The sequence below is a fragment of the Podarcis gaigeae genome (genome assembly GCF_964106915.1).
Source record: "Podarcis gaigeae genome assembly, chromosome: 4".
Classification (NCBI taxonomy): domain Eukaryota; kingdom Metazoa; phylum Chordata; class Lepidosauria; order Squamata; family Lacertidae; genus Podarcis; species Podarcis gaigeae.
Genome location: NC_139677.1, coordinates 107,623,839 through 107,639,575, shown reverse-complemented (window position 1 = coordinate 107,639,575; position 15,737 = coordinate 107,623,839). Strand labels below are relative to the sequence as shown.

The 15,737-nt window shown below is 48.2% G+C and overlaps 2 protein-coding genes across 7 annotated transcripts in view; both read right to left on the bottom strand.

Annotated features, from left to right (window-relative positions):
• The window catches only part of LOC310843263 (uncharacterized protein), a 192,399-nt gene that overhangs the window by 23,595 nt on the left and 153,067 nt on the right, over positions 1-15,737 (bottom strand). The window lies entirely within an intron of this gene.
• The window catches only part of LOC310843356 (uncharacterized protein), a 141,929-nt gene that overhangs the window by 58,882 nt on the left and 67,310 nt on the right, over positions 1-15,737 (bottom strand). For 2 of the 6 annotated variants that reach the window (XM_083736621.1, XM_083736620.1), the window contains exons 2-4: positions 2,731-3,221; positions 2,443-2,524; positions 2,082-2,164 (exon numbers count right to left, since the gene is read on the bottom strand). In XM_083736621.1, coding sequence (XP_083592747.1) covers positions 2,082-2,164; positions 2,443-2,524; positions 2,731-3,132 — 567 coding nt within the window. In that variant the 5' untranslated portion in view covers positions 3,133-3,221. Of the gene's footprint in view, positions 1-2,081; positions 2,165-2,442; positions 2,525-2,730; positions 3,222-4,591; positions 4,661-15,737 lie in introns of those variants that run through there. The other 4 variants (XM_083736618.1, XM_083736616.1, XM_083736619.1 and 1 more) reach the window with 3 other exon arrangements.

The window sequence follows — 15,737 nt, the reverse complement described above, 5'->3', positions numbered from 1 at the left end:
ATGTCCTCCTCTGAGACAGCAGAAATATGATCTGCTACACAATGCTCTGTTGTTTCCTTCCTCTTAATTGCTGTGATTATATATATATATATATATATATATATATATATATATATATAAATAATTTTAACTAATAAATTATAAAATGTACCACAAAACTTATCCCTTATACAATCTTTTAGACTTCCATCAGCACCTCTGATGATCCACCATTTTAACCACTTCTTATGCATTTCTTAACTTTATATTGCCTTTACATCTCTTAACAAATCATTCTCCCCCTTCTCCATTTTTTCCATACTTCTAATAATACTCCTCACAAAACTTCTTGCAACCCTACAAATGTTGTCTGTTCTTCACAATTACTTTTCAGTTTACTCCAGTCTTCCGTGAATTTCTGGTCTCGCTGGTTTTGAATCCTTCCTGTTAGTTTATCTAATTCTGCTGCGTTATTTCAGTAGGATTGCTTTGCTGCACATTTTAATTATGGGTAGCTATTTTAATGCTTTAATTCAATTATTTTATTCTGCTTTTAATTACGGGTATTTGTCTTTGTGCAAATAGGTGGTACTCCAGCTTATGTTTACGTTATTCTGCCTACGCAAGCATTCCAGTTTCCCCGATGGGAGGATCCACTTTCTCCTCTCCTCGTGAGTTGTTCTGGGGAGGTTCCCTTCCAATGCCCTAGAGCGAAATTCAAGGGGTTCATGGGGGCATGGAGAGGGGGAGGAGTGGGGGGCAGGCCCCATTTTGCAGCAGATGGGGCTGGCTAGGTGAATCCTGGAAAAAATTTGTTCTCGTCTGTCCACTGCTTAGAAGCCTATTTTAGCATTCAGTGATGAATATAGAAATACAAGAAGCCTAGTTTGGATGGCCATCTGTCTTGGGTGATCTAGCTGAGACTCCTGCAATGCAGGGCATGGGACTTGATGACCCTTGGGGTCCCTTTCAACTCTAGGATTCCATGAAAACTGCAACTACAGATGAATCCTACTGGCGACATTCAGAAGGCTGGTGTCACAGAGTTATCTGGGCAGGAAATCCCACAGTTCACAGCTGGAGTTAACTCTTTATCAGCGAGAACACGATATTCACAGTCTTCGCTGAGCTTCCGGCGTAATGAGAAGAGCAGCTCATTCCCGGAGGGGCTGTCAGTTTGCACTGTCAATCAATTAATGGACTAGTTGCCTAGGTAGAAGTTTCTTTAGTGTGGAGATATATGAAAAGTGAGATTATATAGTGCAAAGTTTGAAAAGAGTGAAGACCCCGGCTCCCCACAACTTTCTAAGTCCCCCCCCCCCCGGGTTTCTATTGTTGGTTTCTGCTTTCTTCACTGTGCAGCGAAATGCTAGTCACAAGGCATTGTTTACATTCCACAGTCAGAGTTGCTGTTGGGTTTCCCACGGGAAAGGGAGACTGGATGTGACGTACACTGGTTTCCTATTTTTCACAGTTCTCTCGGTGATTCCAAGGAGAGAGGAGTTGCCTCTCTGCTCACGCAGAGGCAAGATGCATGTTTGTAATCTCTAAGCATTGAAGTGTAAATAAAGCAAAGTAAAGTATGTGGCACGTACTTCTCATCCTTCCGCTGTGTAGAGGAGCCTGCAAAAACAACATCTATCATACGATTGAACAGTGCGCCAGTGTGCAGCCTGCCTTTGCTCCTCCAATGTCAGACATTTCCTGGCTCTGAGAGACAAGCAGGGAGGGGGGCTTCTGGCAGAAGCAGAGGAAGCCCCCGGTGGCTCCTCCTTGTCCTGACTTACCTCTTCCTCTCGACCTCCCTCTACCCACTTGCCTCCTTCTTCTTCTGCCTCTGATTCTGCACTGCATTCAGCCACAGAGTCTCCCAGCTCACTAAGCCCTGTTTCCCCTTCAGCTTCTGACACCTCCTCTTCCCAGGCTTCTCTCTCTTCTCCCTCTGACTGCTCATCCTTCTTCTACCCCCACTTCTTGGGCTCTGACCCGTCTTCCCTTCCTGGTTCCCCGGCTGCTTCCTCCCACCATTCCTCTGTGCCCAACCAGTCCATGGCATTGCTCCATCCCTCGGCCACTGTCCCCACAAGGCAGCTTCCTCTGACCTGATCTGGTTCCACAGCCACTGTTTCTCTTCTGCCCCCATGAAAAGATGGACCAGGAGGTTTTGCCGGCACCCTTCTGTCTCCTGAAAGAGAAAAAAGGTAATCAGGATGCCAGGAGTGCCTGCTTCTCTCACAGGTGAACCAGGGCATCTCTAACTACAGATGGGCCTTTCAGAAAGCCTTTCCTGCTGAGTGCAGTTGGACGTTTGTGCCCATTTCATGTTAGTTGTGAAAAACTACTTCTCCCTTCCTTTGGACCCTTGGTCCCAACTGTCCACCCCCCCCAAAAAAAAGAACTCACAGATTAGTTGGAAAACCAACAGAACAAGACCAAACGGAGAAAAGCCACCTTCCTCCTTACCCAGTGGCCTCTCTCTGGTGTCCAACGGAGGCCTCTCTGCCTCACAGGAATCCAGGTCCATTTCTGCAAAATGATCCTTTCCCTGAAAGAGCAACAAGGATTCAAAACAGAGAATGAATGGCAAGAAATGTTAGAAAGAGAATGACAAAGACAGAATCTTTAAGGGTGTTAGATCTCATTCCATGGATGCCTTCCCAGGAAAAGAATGGGCGAACAGTAGAGCATTATGGGATGTTCTCCATCCTGTTTGGACCCCCTTGGGAGTATCCAGAGCAAAGTCTCTCTCACCTGCTTCCTCTCCTCTGCCTGACTCAGGAGGAAACCTTCGGCCAGGGCCACCGCCTGGGAACTGGTCTCCGCTCCGCATTCCCTCACCCAGCTCTCCATCTCCGGGGGAAGGACAGCCAGGAACTGCTCCAAGATCACCAGGTCCAGCATCTCAGCTTTCGTGTGCCTTTCTGGCTTCAGCCATTGGAGGCAAAGGTGGTAGAGTCGGCTGCAAACCTCTCGGGGTCCTTTGGCCTCCTGGCAGCAGAACTGCCTCAACTGCTGGCTCTGCACCTCTGAGCAGAGGGTGTCCTCCTCACCCAGGATCTTCTGCCCAGAGTTTTCCCAGAATCCCCCACTGCTCCCAGTTTGGATGGCATGGCCTCTTCCTGCTCCAGGGCCGGCTGAGTCTTGCTCATCCATCTGTGCTCTCAGGAAGTCTCTAAGAGATCGGAAGGAACCCTTTGGTCTCCTGCCAAGTTCTGCCTGTGCTAATGAGGTGCTAGCAAATCCTACAAAGCAAATACATTTTTTAGTTACATAATTTTCAGGTCCGAAGAAGAGAAATGTTCCTTGAGCAAGCATGGATGAGTCTTCCTAGGAACCAGGGTGGGACTGTACCAAACCATGAGATATCTTCTGAAGAAGAAGACGGAGGAGGAGGAGGAGGAGGAAGCAGACTCTAGCCCTCCTAGAAGGAAGATTGCAATGCAAAATGGGGAGGCAACTGAAGGGATTTCTCTGAGGTGAATCAGTCTAGTTGCTCCTGCCTTTGAGTAAATGCAAGAAGTCAGAACTGACTGACAAGGGAATAATTTGTATCTTGTGGAAAATAGATGCCTGGCTCTAGTGGGGGTCCTCGCCTGGGGGTCCTCAGGAGTTGCTCTCCCCACCCCCCCACCCCTGCTTCTGTCTCCTTTTCCTGCACTTGGTCTCTCTGCTGCTCTCATGACAGACTCCTGGGGTGGGGTCCCTTTTTCTTTGCTCTGAGGGCCAGGAATGTATCTGGACATTATTATTCTCTTAGATGGCTTCACACACACACAGCCACTGATGCCCAGGTCCCTGGAGGCTCAGTGAGTAGCAGCGCCCATTTCCGGCTGATTTGCCAGCAACAATCCCTTTGGGAGAGAGAGGATGGGGTCCTGGGATGCCCTGCTCTGGGTGCGAGGGGATTGCTGCCGTGGCCTCCGTGGGGAGCTGCCCTGGGAGACACGGGGAAACTGGTCCCCAATGCAGCAGCCAGACTCTGGGCTGGGATCCCTCTCTTTATCCCTGGCCATCCTCTCCCACCTTTTTTTTGGGGGGGGGGGCTAGTCCACCTCCTCGTCCAGCTTTGGAAAACCCTTGCACCTGTTCCCTCTGTTGTGCAATGACGATGAGCAATGTCACACCGAGTCCCAGGGACTCCTTTGTTTCAAGAAAGGAGATTTTTTCTGAAGGGGGGGCAGAAGGCCAGATGAGTTTGGGATCCTCTGATCTGCAAGAAGGAGGGAGAGCGTGGCAGACCTGGCCCCTCCCTGGCAGGACCCTCTCCTCCTCCCTGACTTGGGGTCCCCCCCCTGCAGGAGCAGATCAGGCCCCCCCCCAGACCTCCTCCCCTGCTGCAGCCCTGGGACCCCCACCCTAACTTGGGGTCCCCCCCTCTTCCCGGGACGAGCTCTCTCCTTCCCTGAGCTTCCTCCTGGCTCTCAGCCCCGGGGCTCCCTCCTCCTCTGGGTAGCAGGAGCATATGGGGGTGGGGTCTTTGCACCCCTGACCCTCTCCTCCCTGACTTGGGGTCCCCCCCCCGCAGGAGCAGATCAGGGGCCCCCGGCCTCCTCCCCTGCTGCAGCCCTGGGACCCCCACCAGATCCCAGAGAGAGAGAGAGGGGAGACTCACCAGATCCCGGGAGGGGAGAGCGAGGCAGCCCTTGCAGGAGAGACACCCAAGCAGGAAAGGACTGGGGAGGGGGGGGCCTTGACTCTGGAGGACCTGCCCCCCTTGCTTCCTGGCCTCTCTAGGAAGGCAGCTCACTTCCCTTTAACCCTTGCAGGGCCGAGTCCCCCCCCCCCCCGCTCAGCCCTCTCTCGCCTCAGCTCTTTATTATTTTGAATGGCTCTAAGGGGGCAGCTTCCCCCTGGATCCGCCTATGGCAAGGGATCCTTTTGGGGGGGCCTTTGGCTCTTGGCTGGGCTCTGAGCATCTCCCTTGGTCCCTTTTTTGGGGGGGGGGTCTTTGGCTCTTGGCTGGGCTCTGAGCATCTCCCTTGGTCCCTTTTTTGTGGGGGGCCTTTGGCTCTTGGCTGGGCTCTGAGGATCACCCTCAGTCCCTTTTTGGGGGGGCCTTTGGCTCCTGGCTGGGCTCTGAGCATCTCCCTCGGTTGATACGGGGGGGCATGTCTTCTTCACCTTCTTCTTCGCTACAATATATCAATTTATTTCCAATTGTCAATGTCAAAAGGGACTAAAATCTATAAAATTCATAGAAAATCAGCGTGCCAGTTTGCTCAATTACTCTAGGACTCCATCACACCTCCCCTGTCCAGCATAATCCCTCAAGCAAGGCGTCAAGACCCTAATCCTTTCAAATTGCTCTGATCAGCCTTTCCTCCAGACAATGTCAGGTGGCAGACTATGCATATTTGAGACCATTGTTTTCTCATCCCCAGGAAGTGTTTATCTGTGCATATCTCCAGCTCTGCATATTCCCCCCTCCCTCCTCCATATGTTAATCTGTGTAACCCCCCCACCTTCCTGAAGTGCTGATCTGTGTAACCCCCCCACCTTCCTGAAGTGCTGATCTGTGTAACCCCACCTTTCTGTGATGTATTCATGACGTGTTTTGCACTGTATTCTGGGACATGGAGGGAGTTTCAAAAACTCATGTCACCCCTTTCTCACTGTTCAATCTCGCCTTGAACCTGTTGCGCAATAAACTTGGATCTTCTGCAGTTTGCTCCTGTCTACGGCTGAGCTCATTTTCCTCTGCAGGGACCCACGGACTTAGTCCGATGAGCTGGGTGGCAGAGCAGCCTCGCACCCAGATTTTGCCGTAACAGTTGGCGCCCGAACGTGGGGCATGCGGTTCTCCCGCGTTGCTGACCGGGGGCCCCGAAATCTTCAGCCGGCACCAGGCCATTTTGCCTGGGAAGATCCTTTGGACCCCCGGCCATCTTCCAGGCGGTAATCGAAAGCCCCAGGAGTTCAGCCGGGGAGCAAAGAGGGATCCAGCCGGCTTATTCATTGATCCCGGGATCATCATAGAAGACGCGTGAGTATAAGGAAAAGGAAAATCCAGTGCACTGGTGGGAAAGGGGTGGAAATCTCCTGGCAACTGAATTCTCTGCCCTCCTCTCTATCGCTCCTTCTCGCCTGTCTCTTGGTCCAATTGGTGAGAGAGACCGTGGACTGCTGCTCGACCCAAAAGGGGGGTTCTAAGCTCTATCTCTTTCTCTATATTTCTCCAGCCAGCCGCACCAATTGGGAGCCCGAAAGTAAGACGGAGAGACCCGACTTGAAAGATAGCCGACTCTCCGCAACGGGTATCCCAGTTGAAAGCAAGGGGTTGGAGTTCTTTTTCCGAACTTCCCAAGCGTCCTTGCTAGGGGGCAGGAAGTGGTCTTGCTTTCTATCCAATCCCAGCCGCACTGGTCGGTGCCACGTAACACGTGTATCATGCGTGAGCCCGCTTCCAAAAGCAAGGGGGATTCTCGGTTCGAAACTCTATCCAGGGATCACCCGATCTGGCACTGCATGGCGCGGGCATTCAGTAGGGCCTCTTTTCCTGAGATTGTGACGATAGGTAGGAGGTTGCCAGGAGGGATAGCCCATGAGGAATTGGGCAGGATCGGCAGAGTGGAAAGGAACCCCAAGTTATGGAATAGGAAATAAGACAGGAATAGGAAAAGAACCAAGTGGGTGAAGCTCATTAAATTGTTAGGAAGTTGCCAAGCAACAAGCAAAAGGAAAACCCTAAATAGCCCCCTGTACAAGTTACCCAAATCCTAATCAACCCCTCTCTTTCTCCCTTCTCTATCCCCCCCAAAAAAAAACAAAAAACAACAACAACAACGCATGCATATATAAAGGGGTACCCAGTCAACTAAGCATTGTGAGCCCTGCCAGTTTGGTTAACTGGTAGTGTTTGAAGAGGCAAGGAGGCTCTTAAAACCATGTGGGACCTTCCTACTAATTTCACTTAATAACTCCTTGCAATAACCAACTAAAGGATGAGAATATATATGTTTACATGTTGTCTGTTATGTGTGTTGTGTGTTACTACATATATGAGAATATGTGTGTTTACGTTGTCTGTTATGTGTGTTGTCTGTTCCTTCTGTCTCTGACAGACTGCCTTTCTTAAGCGCGCATAGTTTAAACTGCAAGCTTGCTTCAAAATTTTAAATCTAAGGAAGCCATGCTGGACCTTATCAGTCTTAAATAAGACCAAATGAGAATGAAGGGTGCAAATGTTTACCCCACCTCTTGCTTTGCCGCAACTTTTCAGATTGTGAGTCTACAGTCTATTTTGGAATGTGAATGTTTCTAATGTTTCTGGAATGTGAATGTTTCTAATGTGAATTAGATGTTTCTGCTGCAAAAGCGTAGTTGAGCACAACTGCTCTCTCAAGCTAAAATGCAGTGTATTTATTTCATGAAGCACATAAAAGGTAGAAGCTTTGATAGACAACAATTGTCTATCTACAGAGTCCAGTCCTGATACCAGTCTCTAAGATCAACCAGGGTTTCCTGGCTTCTTATTGGAAAATACCTCCCCCACTTGTTTCTGTCTCTTTCAGGTCCCCCCCCTCTTACTTCTGTGCCAAGTGAATTTACTCCTGAGTAAGCTTCCTTCAACAAGGGAAGGGGGCACATTCTTTGCTAAAAGTACCCGACATCTCACCTTCCTATGTATCGTTATTTAAAAATCGTAGTTAGGCGTACCATTCCTATGCAAGTTCAGAGACATTAAATCAAATCCAGGACTGGTTCTATTATTTGAGTGGGTATATCAACTGAAATAACCCTATGCTTATAAAATATTCTCTCCCAGATTCTCTTCCTATCTTATCTTAGGAAAACTGTTCTTCCTTTAGAGAGTTCAGTATAAAGCTGGGTACTTTTATTTCCCTCTTCCTTAGTACATGATAGGAGCATTGATTGTGCTCTCTTCCCCAGTAGTGCCTGTGTACATAAGTATGTGTGTGTAGTACAAATCTTGCTGTGAAATCTTGCTGTGAACCCTTTATTTTGGAGGGTTGGACTAGATGACCCCAGGGTCCCTTTCAACTCTCCCAATTTGTGGCTGTGTGGAAGGACATGTGTCCGCAAGCATTGCAGGGTAATTCTTAAATTCTGGTGTGGTGATGGAGTTGAAATTCAGCCTAGCTTTGCTCTTTAGTTTTAAAATGTGAGAAGTGAAGCTGTGATGTTTTGAAGCACAACTGGTAATATCAAGCATTTGAGTGATTACAGTGTTTATCATTTTGTCTACTATTTAAAAATCAGACTTCAAAGTCAATTCAAAGTTTAAACACATACAAATACATATGGGCCTTGACCAATCCTGTAAATAAAGGGGCAGGAAAAAATTTGTCTGCAAATGGTAAGGCCGAAATAACTTAAAATGTTTTTTTAAAAAAATCCTATGAATTCTGACTCTCTGGCCATTTCCCCCCATATATAAGGGCGTGGCATTGTTCTGCGAATGGCCAGAGGGATATTAGCCCTTTCCTGTACATAAAGGAAGCAGTCGCTTTGCTTGGGCTGAAATTGCTAGCTTTTGTTGGTGAATACTTCAATTGCTGAGTTTCTCTTTTTTGTTTTAAATCTAACCCTCTTTTAAAATCTACTCCTTACCCTTCCCTTATTCAAATTCTAATTTTGCCAAAAGATGCAACATTTCAATAGTATAAAAGGTTTGCTGAGACATGAACTCCACACATGCACAGAGACTAGATCAGCCAAAAAAAAAAAAGATAGGAAAAGAAGAGAGAGGAAGGAGGGGGAACTGTAGAGGGGGGGAGAGGAGGTTTATGTAAAACTTGGAACCATTGAGAGAAATCACCCTTAATGTGTCCCAAGTTTGAAATCTTAACATGCCAAATTCTTTTCACAGGTAAATATCAAAGAATTCCACCCCTCAATGGGATTTAAATCACAGACTTTGTGTGCATTTTAGGAACAGCATTTCCTGACAGGTTTCTCACATGAAATAATTTTCCCTTTTAACAGGATATGCGAACCCCGATAACAAAGTGTTTGTCCCTTTTTCCTCCCACAACAACTTTCTTTCTGTTCTGTGAAATCCCTGCTGTATTAGTGACTTCCATCTCTTTGTGGCTTTGACACTTTTAAAGTTACAAATAATCTGTTTCCATTTATTTAATCCGTTTTTCCATGATGTCTATGAAATTAATCGAAGCATAACCAAACATTGTTTGTGGAATGGTATTTGTTTACCTTTTGCCTGAGCATTTCTTATTAATTCTGTCATTTTGGCTAGTTCAAGGTACTTGCACAACTTTAAATTGCCATTAAGTCATTTCCCAGTATTTTGCTATTAACATTCTAGCCGATGTTGTCACATCAAGAAACACTCTTTTATTTTCATTGTTACTTCAGATTTCTTAAAATTCTGTGTCTTAGCATTTATTTATTTTGGTTCCTCATAGGTCATTGTGTGTGTGTGTGTGTGTGTGTGTGTGTGTGTGTTTTATTATTATTTTAACTGTGTCTTTTAAGTCCACCCTGCCCTTACAGGATATCACTTCGACAAGTGTGTTACTACAGATCCAATAAAAAACTTCGCCACCACCTGCAGAAACAACAGACACCAAAGTTTTCAAAGTGGCCACAGCTATCTCTTTCAAAGGATATAGACTGCCGGGGGAGTGGGGCTGACAAAGGGGGGAGGAGTTGAATTACAAGGACATTTTCTGACTTTTGAACCTCAAGATACATACATAAAATATCCCAATTGTCTCAAGATATGCAACTGATATTTAATTAGTTTGTTTTGTATTATGTGTTATTACGTAGGAATGTTGAAATGTGTCTGACAGTGTGTCATTCCCACAAATGGGGGGGCTATTTTTGTGGCTATTGTTGTGTGTAATTGTTTTTATGTTTAATGTCTTATTCCTTACACCCCAGTGGAAGATCCTCATACATTTTATGCCTTTTAACAGATCAGGCTATTATGTAGTCCAATGTTTAGACTTAGATAAATTTATAACCATATTTCGTTGTTTCACCTGGCACTCTGCCAACTTCCCTACCCATTTTAAAAATGTGCTAAACTCACTTTACCAAGGAGACGCTTCTAAGATACATGAAGGTGGATATGCTTTGGTTTAGCAGGAATGATCCCTTATACAGTTAAATTGACTTATTTCGACAAGTGCCCTTTTAAGAATGGTTTTCTTTTAACAGATTGGTTTGAAGAGTTGAGAACCATGGGGAAAGATAAATTCAAATTGGACTCAGTTTGAATTGGGCAAGTGTATCCAGGCTGCAATTAGCTTTTGGTCCTTAAAGTGCAAGTGAGCAACTTCCCATGACTGCAAGACCTGAGCCTACAATAATAAAACCCCATAGGAAGGCCAAGGCAAGGACATTTCCCTCAGGACGTGTCCAAACCTGTGGCAGCTGTGGTGAGTGCCAGGCAACATGGTTAATATGAAAGCCCTAAGTGGATTCACCAGGGATTGCCACTACTGTGAGACCACAGAAAAGCTACCTTGACACCTGAGAACACAAAAATGGCGGGGGACAAAGCAAACTGCATTTTTTCCCCTCAGTCAGTAGTGGACCTTCCTGCTAAATGTAAAGCATAGACCACTATTGAACAAAATACAACAGGTGTTCCTTTATGCGATATCCTATATCCAGCTATCTGCACTACTATACTTGACTTGCAAATGGCCTTAAGAGGCATGATTTGTAAGTCCCTTTCAGGTTTGCATAAACCCACACATCTCGTACGGTAGATACCAAGTTATTATTTAGTGCACACATTGTGTTGGTCCGTGTTGCTCCCTCCTTTGCTGCCCTGCTCAACCCACCTCCTTTTCCATTAGGGCCTATTCCCACTCACACGGCACCCCTACCTTCACCGAGATTTAGGGTGCGGAGAAAAGATTTGCAAGTTCTTACAGAACTTTAATGCAAATCTATCTCCGAATGGGGGACTGATACGGAGGGGGGGGCATGTCTTCTTCACCTTCTTCTTCGCTACAATATATCCATTTATTTCCAATTGTTTATCTGTGCATATCTCCAGCTCTGCATATTCCCCCCTCCCTCCTCCATATGTTAATCTGTGTAACCCAACCTCCCTTTAATATATTCATGATGTAATCTGTGTAACCAAACCTCTCTTTAATGTATTCATGACGTGTTTTGCACTGTATTCTGGGACATGGAGGGAGTTTCAAAAACTCATGTCACCCCTTTCTCACTGTTCAATCTCGCCTTGAACCTGTTGCGCAATAAACTTGGATCTTCTGCAGTTTGCTCCTGTCTACGGCTGAGCTCATTTTCCTCCGCAGGGACCCACGGACTTAGTCCGATGAGCTGGGTGGCAGAGCAGCCTCGCACCCAGATTTTAGCCGTAACATGGTCCCTTTGGGGGGGGGCTTTGGCTCTTGGCTGGGCTCTGAGCATCTCCCTTGGTCCCTTTTGGGGGGCCTTTGGCTCTTGGCTGGGCTCTGAGCATCTCCCTTGGTCCCTTTTGGGGGGCCTTTGGCTCTTGGCTGGGCTCTGAGCATCTCCCTCGGTCCCTTTGGGGGGGCCTTTGGCTCTTGGCTGGGCTCTGAGCATCTCCCTCGGTCCCTTTTGGGGGGACCTTGGCTCTTGCCTGGGCTCTGAGCATCTCCCTCGGTCCCTTTGGGGGGGCCTTTGGCTCTTGGCTGGGCTCTGAGCATCTCCCTCGGTCCTTTTGGGGGGGGTCCTTTGGCTCTTGGCTGGGCTCTGAGCATCTCCCTCGGTCCCTTTTGGGGGGCCTTTGGCTCTTGGCTGGGCTCTGAGCATCTCCCTCGGTCCCTTTGGGGGGGCCTTTGGCTCTTGGCTGGGCTCTGAGCATCTCCCTCGGTCCCTTTGGGGGGGCCTTTGGCTCTTGGCTGGGCTCTGAGCATCTCCCTCGGTCCCTTTGGGGGGGCCTTTGGCTCTTGGCTGGGCTCTGAGCATCTCCCTTGGTCCCTTTTGGGGGGCCTTTGGCTCTTGGCTGGGCTCTGAGCATCTCCCTCGGTCCCTTTGGGGGGGGCCTTTGGCTCTTGGCTGGGCTCTGAGCATCTCCCTTGGTCCCTTTTGGGGGGCCTTTGGCTCTTGGCTGGGCTCTGAGCATCTCCCTCGGTCCCTTTGGGGGGGCCTTTGGCTCTTGGCTGGGCTCTGAGCATCTCCCTCGGTCCTTTTTGGGGGGACCTTGGCTCTTGGCTGGGCTCTGAGCATCTCCCTCAGTCCCTTTTTGGGGGGGCCTTTGGCTCTTGGCTGGGCTCTGAGCATCTCCCTCGGTCCTTTTTGGGGGGACCTTGGCTCTTGGCTGGGCTCTGAGCATCTCCCTCGGTCCCTTTTTGGGGGGGGACCTTGGCTCTTGGCTGGGCTCTGAGCATCTCCCTCGGTCCTTTTTGGGGGGACATTGGCTCTTGGCTGGGCTCTGAGCATCTCCCTCGGTAGCGGAGGAGCAGCGCGGTCCAGGCTGGAGCGCAGCGGGCGAGACGTTGTCACTGCTCTGGCTGCGGAGAGAGAGCCCTGCTGCCGCTGGAGGAAGAAGCCGGCCTGGGAGAGCTGTTCTGGGGGAGTCCAGGGCTGGGGGACACCTCCCTTTTGAGAATGGGGGATGGCCAGGAGTTGTCGAGCTTTTTGGACGGAAATAACTCAAAATAATGAGCTCTGACGCTAAACTGCTGCTTCCCTTCTCGAACCATTTCTTCTCAAAATCACTTATTACACTTTAGGTATCCAGAATACAGTGGTACCTCAGGTTACAGACGCTTCAGGTTACAGACTCCGCTGAGCAGAAATAGTACCTCAGGTTAAGAACTTTGCTTCCGGATGAGAACAGAAATTGCACGGCAGCAGCGGGAGGCCCCATTAGCTAAAGTGGTGCTTTAGGTTAAGAACAGTTTCAGGTTAAGAACAGACCTCCAGAACGAATTAAGTACTTAACGTGAGGTACCACTGTGAATACTACAGTATAAGGTTTAAGTCTGTTTCTGCGGCTTCTCTCTCATTCCCTCACTTAGTTATGAGGGGTCTTTCCGTGAGGTACTTTTGACACAGCCCAGCTTCCTTCACAGCGAGGGGCCACTTTTCCTCTGTTCCCCTGAGGTATTTTCCTTTGTATGCCAGACCCAGGGGATCCTCTCAGCCCTTGCCACGGACTCGGGAATCTTCTTTTCCTAGAAGATCTCTCTCCTCCTGACTGGAAGGAGACTCCAGAAGAAGAAGAGGAGAGTCTTCCCACAGCTTCTCCCTCCAGCTTCACTCCCACCTGAATTCTCCCTCCAGACCCTCAACATGGTCTCCCCATCTCAGCTGTGAGGCTCCTTCCTCTGGCTCCATAGATATTCTCCTCAGAGCGGAGGATCCACTCAGATCAGAGCCACTTCTCCCTCCCTCCCTCCCCCCTCTCCTCATCCCCATCTTCTCCCAACCTTCCCTCTCTCCCATCTCAAATCCCCTCAGAAACGGCTCTCTTTATTTTCCCTCCAAAAGTGCTGGCGCCACCCCCCTCTGGGTAGCCAATCAGAAAGAGGCTCTGGCCCCCTGGTGGAATGGTGAGGCACTGCACCCCCAGACTCTGCTCTGGCTCTGCTGTCCGTCACAGCAGCCAGCTGCCCCAGCAGGCCTTGCAATCTCCCCACCGCTTGAGCCGTCCCCCATTGTCTCCCGAGAGAGACGGATGAGGAGAGAGCCATTCAGGGGCCACAGGAAAGGGGCATCGGGGGCCGACAGAGGCAAACTGGAGCGGGGAAGCATTGCTGAAAGAATGCCTACCTCTCTTCTTCCTTCTCAATATCCGTTATTGCTAGCTAAGAAATTGGGGGGAAAGCAGCGACTCTGTGTAGGGTTTCTTGGGGTTGAGATCCGTAAGCTGAGTATGGTACGATTTCTCAGCTTTATGGGTGTTACGGAAGATTCCAGGTTGAGAGACGACTCATCAGCCCAGCCAGTCGGGTGCAAGTCCCTCATGGGTCCATGCGGTCGGTAAAAGAAAGAAGTTCTGGCCAAGTAATTTGGAGCAAAACAGCGGTCAGTAGACCTTGATCTTTCTTGTTGCCCAACAGGTCCCCACAGGAGCAAGAACCCAGAACCAAGGGTTACCTTGACTTTTACCCAGAATACATTTCACAGGGCATCATGAATAGGCCCATACTACATCACGGAGGAGGAGGGGATATAAGACATACACAAGTTCAGCAGGGGCCAGACACCGCTCCCAACACCTCTTAAGTGCCCATCACCAAAAGAACAATGAAACCCTTGGACTTGTCTGGAGATGGGCTTTCAGAACACCTGACTTGCTAAATTGCCTCTGCGGATGTCTATTGTTGCCCCCCCCCGTCACTCCCTGGGTGGGGGGCCGTGTATGTGCTCTCAGGCTTGGGGAAAGATGCCCTCTTCCGGCTGCCCACGAGACTTCCTGCTTCTTGGTTCATGGAGGGAGGTGAAGCCCAAATTCACCTTTCTTTCACGGTTAAAATGCCATTTGAATGAGAAGAGTCGGTTAAAGTATGGATTTTCTACGAATTTATAAAGCTAGGTATCTTCCCTGTGCTGTCAAGTCAAAAGCATACATTCAGGCCTAATATTTGTAACATTGCAACAACTATAAAGATGTGCCCCCCCCGTCATTTCCGTAACATGGGTAAGTGAACTCATATTTGAAACAATGCAGACGCAGTCAAGAAGGATTTTTCTCTAGTGTTTCATTCAGCCTCTTAGATTATGTGAAAATGATGGGAGATACCGTCTGCAGATGAAATTAAACCTGTGCTTTTATTTATTTTCATGGTATAAAAGGTAATTTTAAAGAAAGCAATGGTTACAACAGTAAACAACAAATAGCTTGTCCTCATGGAATTGCAGACTTTCATCCAGCCATGTGTTAAAGTTTAAATTGATTATTCTAAAAGATCACGCCACATTTTCCCACGAGTGCTGGTTAGATTCTGGCAACAGTCTTCACAATTTATGTATTCAGTAAACATTGGCCACGTGTTATAAAAGGAATACGGACTGTGTTCCCCCACCTTTTGGATACTTAAATTGTGAGGCCCAGAATAGAACAGAGGATTTTAGGTGGGGCCTGACCAAGGTAGAATAAAGTGGTACTATTCCTGCCCTTGATCTGATTCTGCCTTCCGCCACATTGACCTGTGCTCCCCGTTTGGTGTCTGCAAATGTGATGAGCATCCCCTTCAGTTCCTTCACCCAAGTCATTTATAACGAAGTTGAACAACAACGGGCCCAGGACAGAACCCTGCAGCACCCCTCTTGTCACTTTTCCCCAGGATGATGAGGAACCATGAAGGAGTCCTCTTTGGGTTCGGTCAGTCAAATCCACCTAACAGTGTCCTCATTCAGCCCACATTTTACCAGCTTCCACAGAGAAAGATCACGGGAGACTTTTCAAAATTTGCCTTACTGAAATCAAGATGCACTATTTCCACAGCTGTTCCCTGATCAACAAAGTTTGTAACTCCATCCAAAAGAAGGGGAGGAGAGATTTCTCTGGCTTGACTTGTTTTTGAGAAAGCCATCCTTTCATCTTGTATGTTTCTGTTGCGAAATCTTCAGATGGATGGCACATAAATATTAAAAATGATAATAAATAAGGATATTGACAAGCTGCAACATGTGCAAAGGAAGGTGATTTATGTCTTTATTTAATTTGTATAATACTCAACCCAGTAGTGCCAACTTGAATAAAATATTGGTGGGGGGCCAAGTAAGGCCCTCCTTGCACAATCAATCACATGACACATGCAGGTCATTGGAATGGCAATGCCTATCAACTGGTGTGTGGCCCCCTCAAATATATC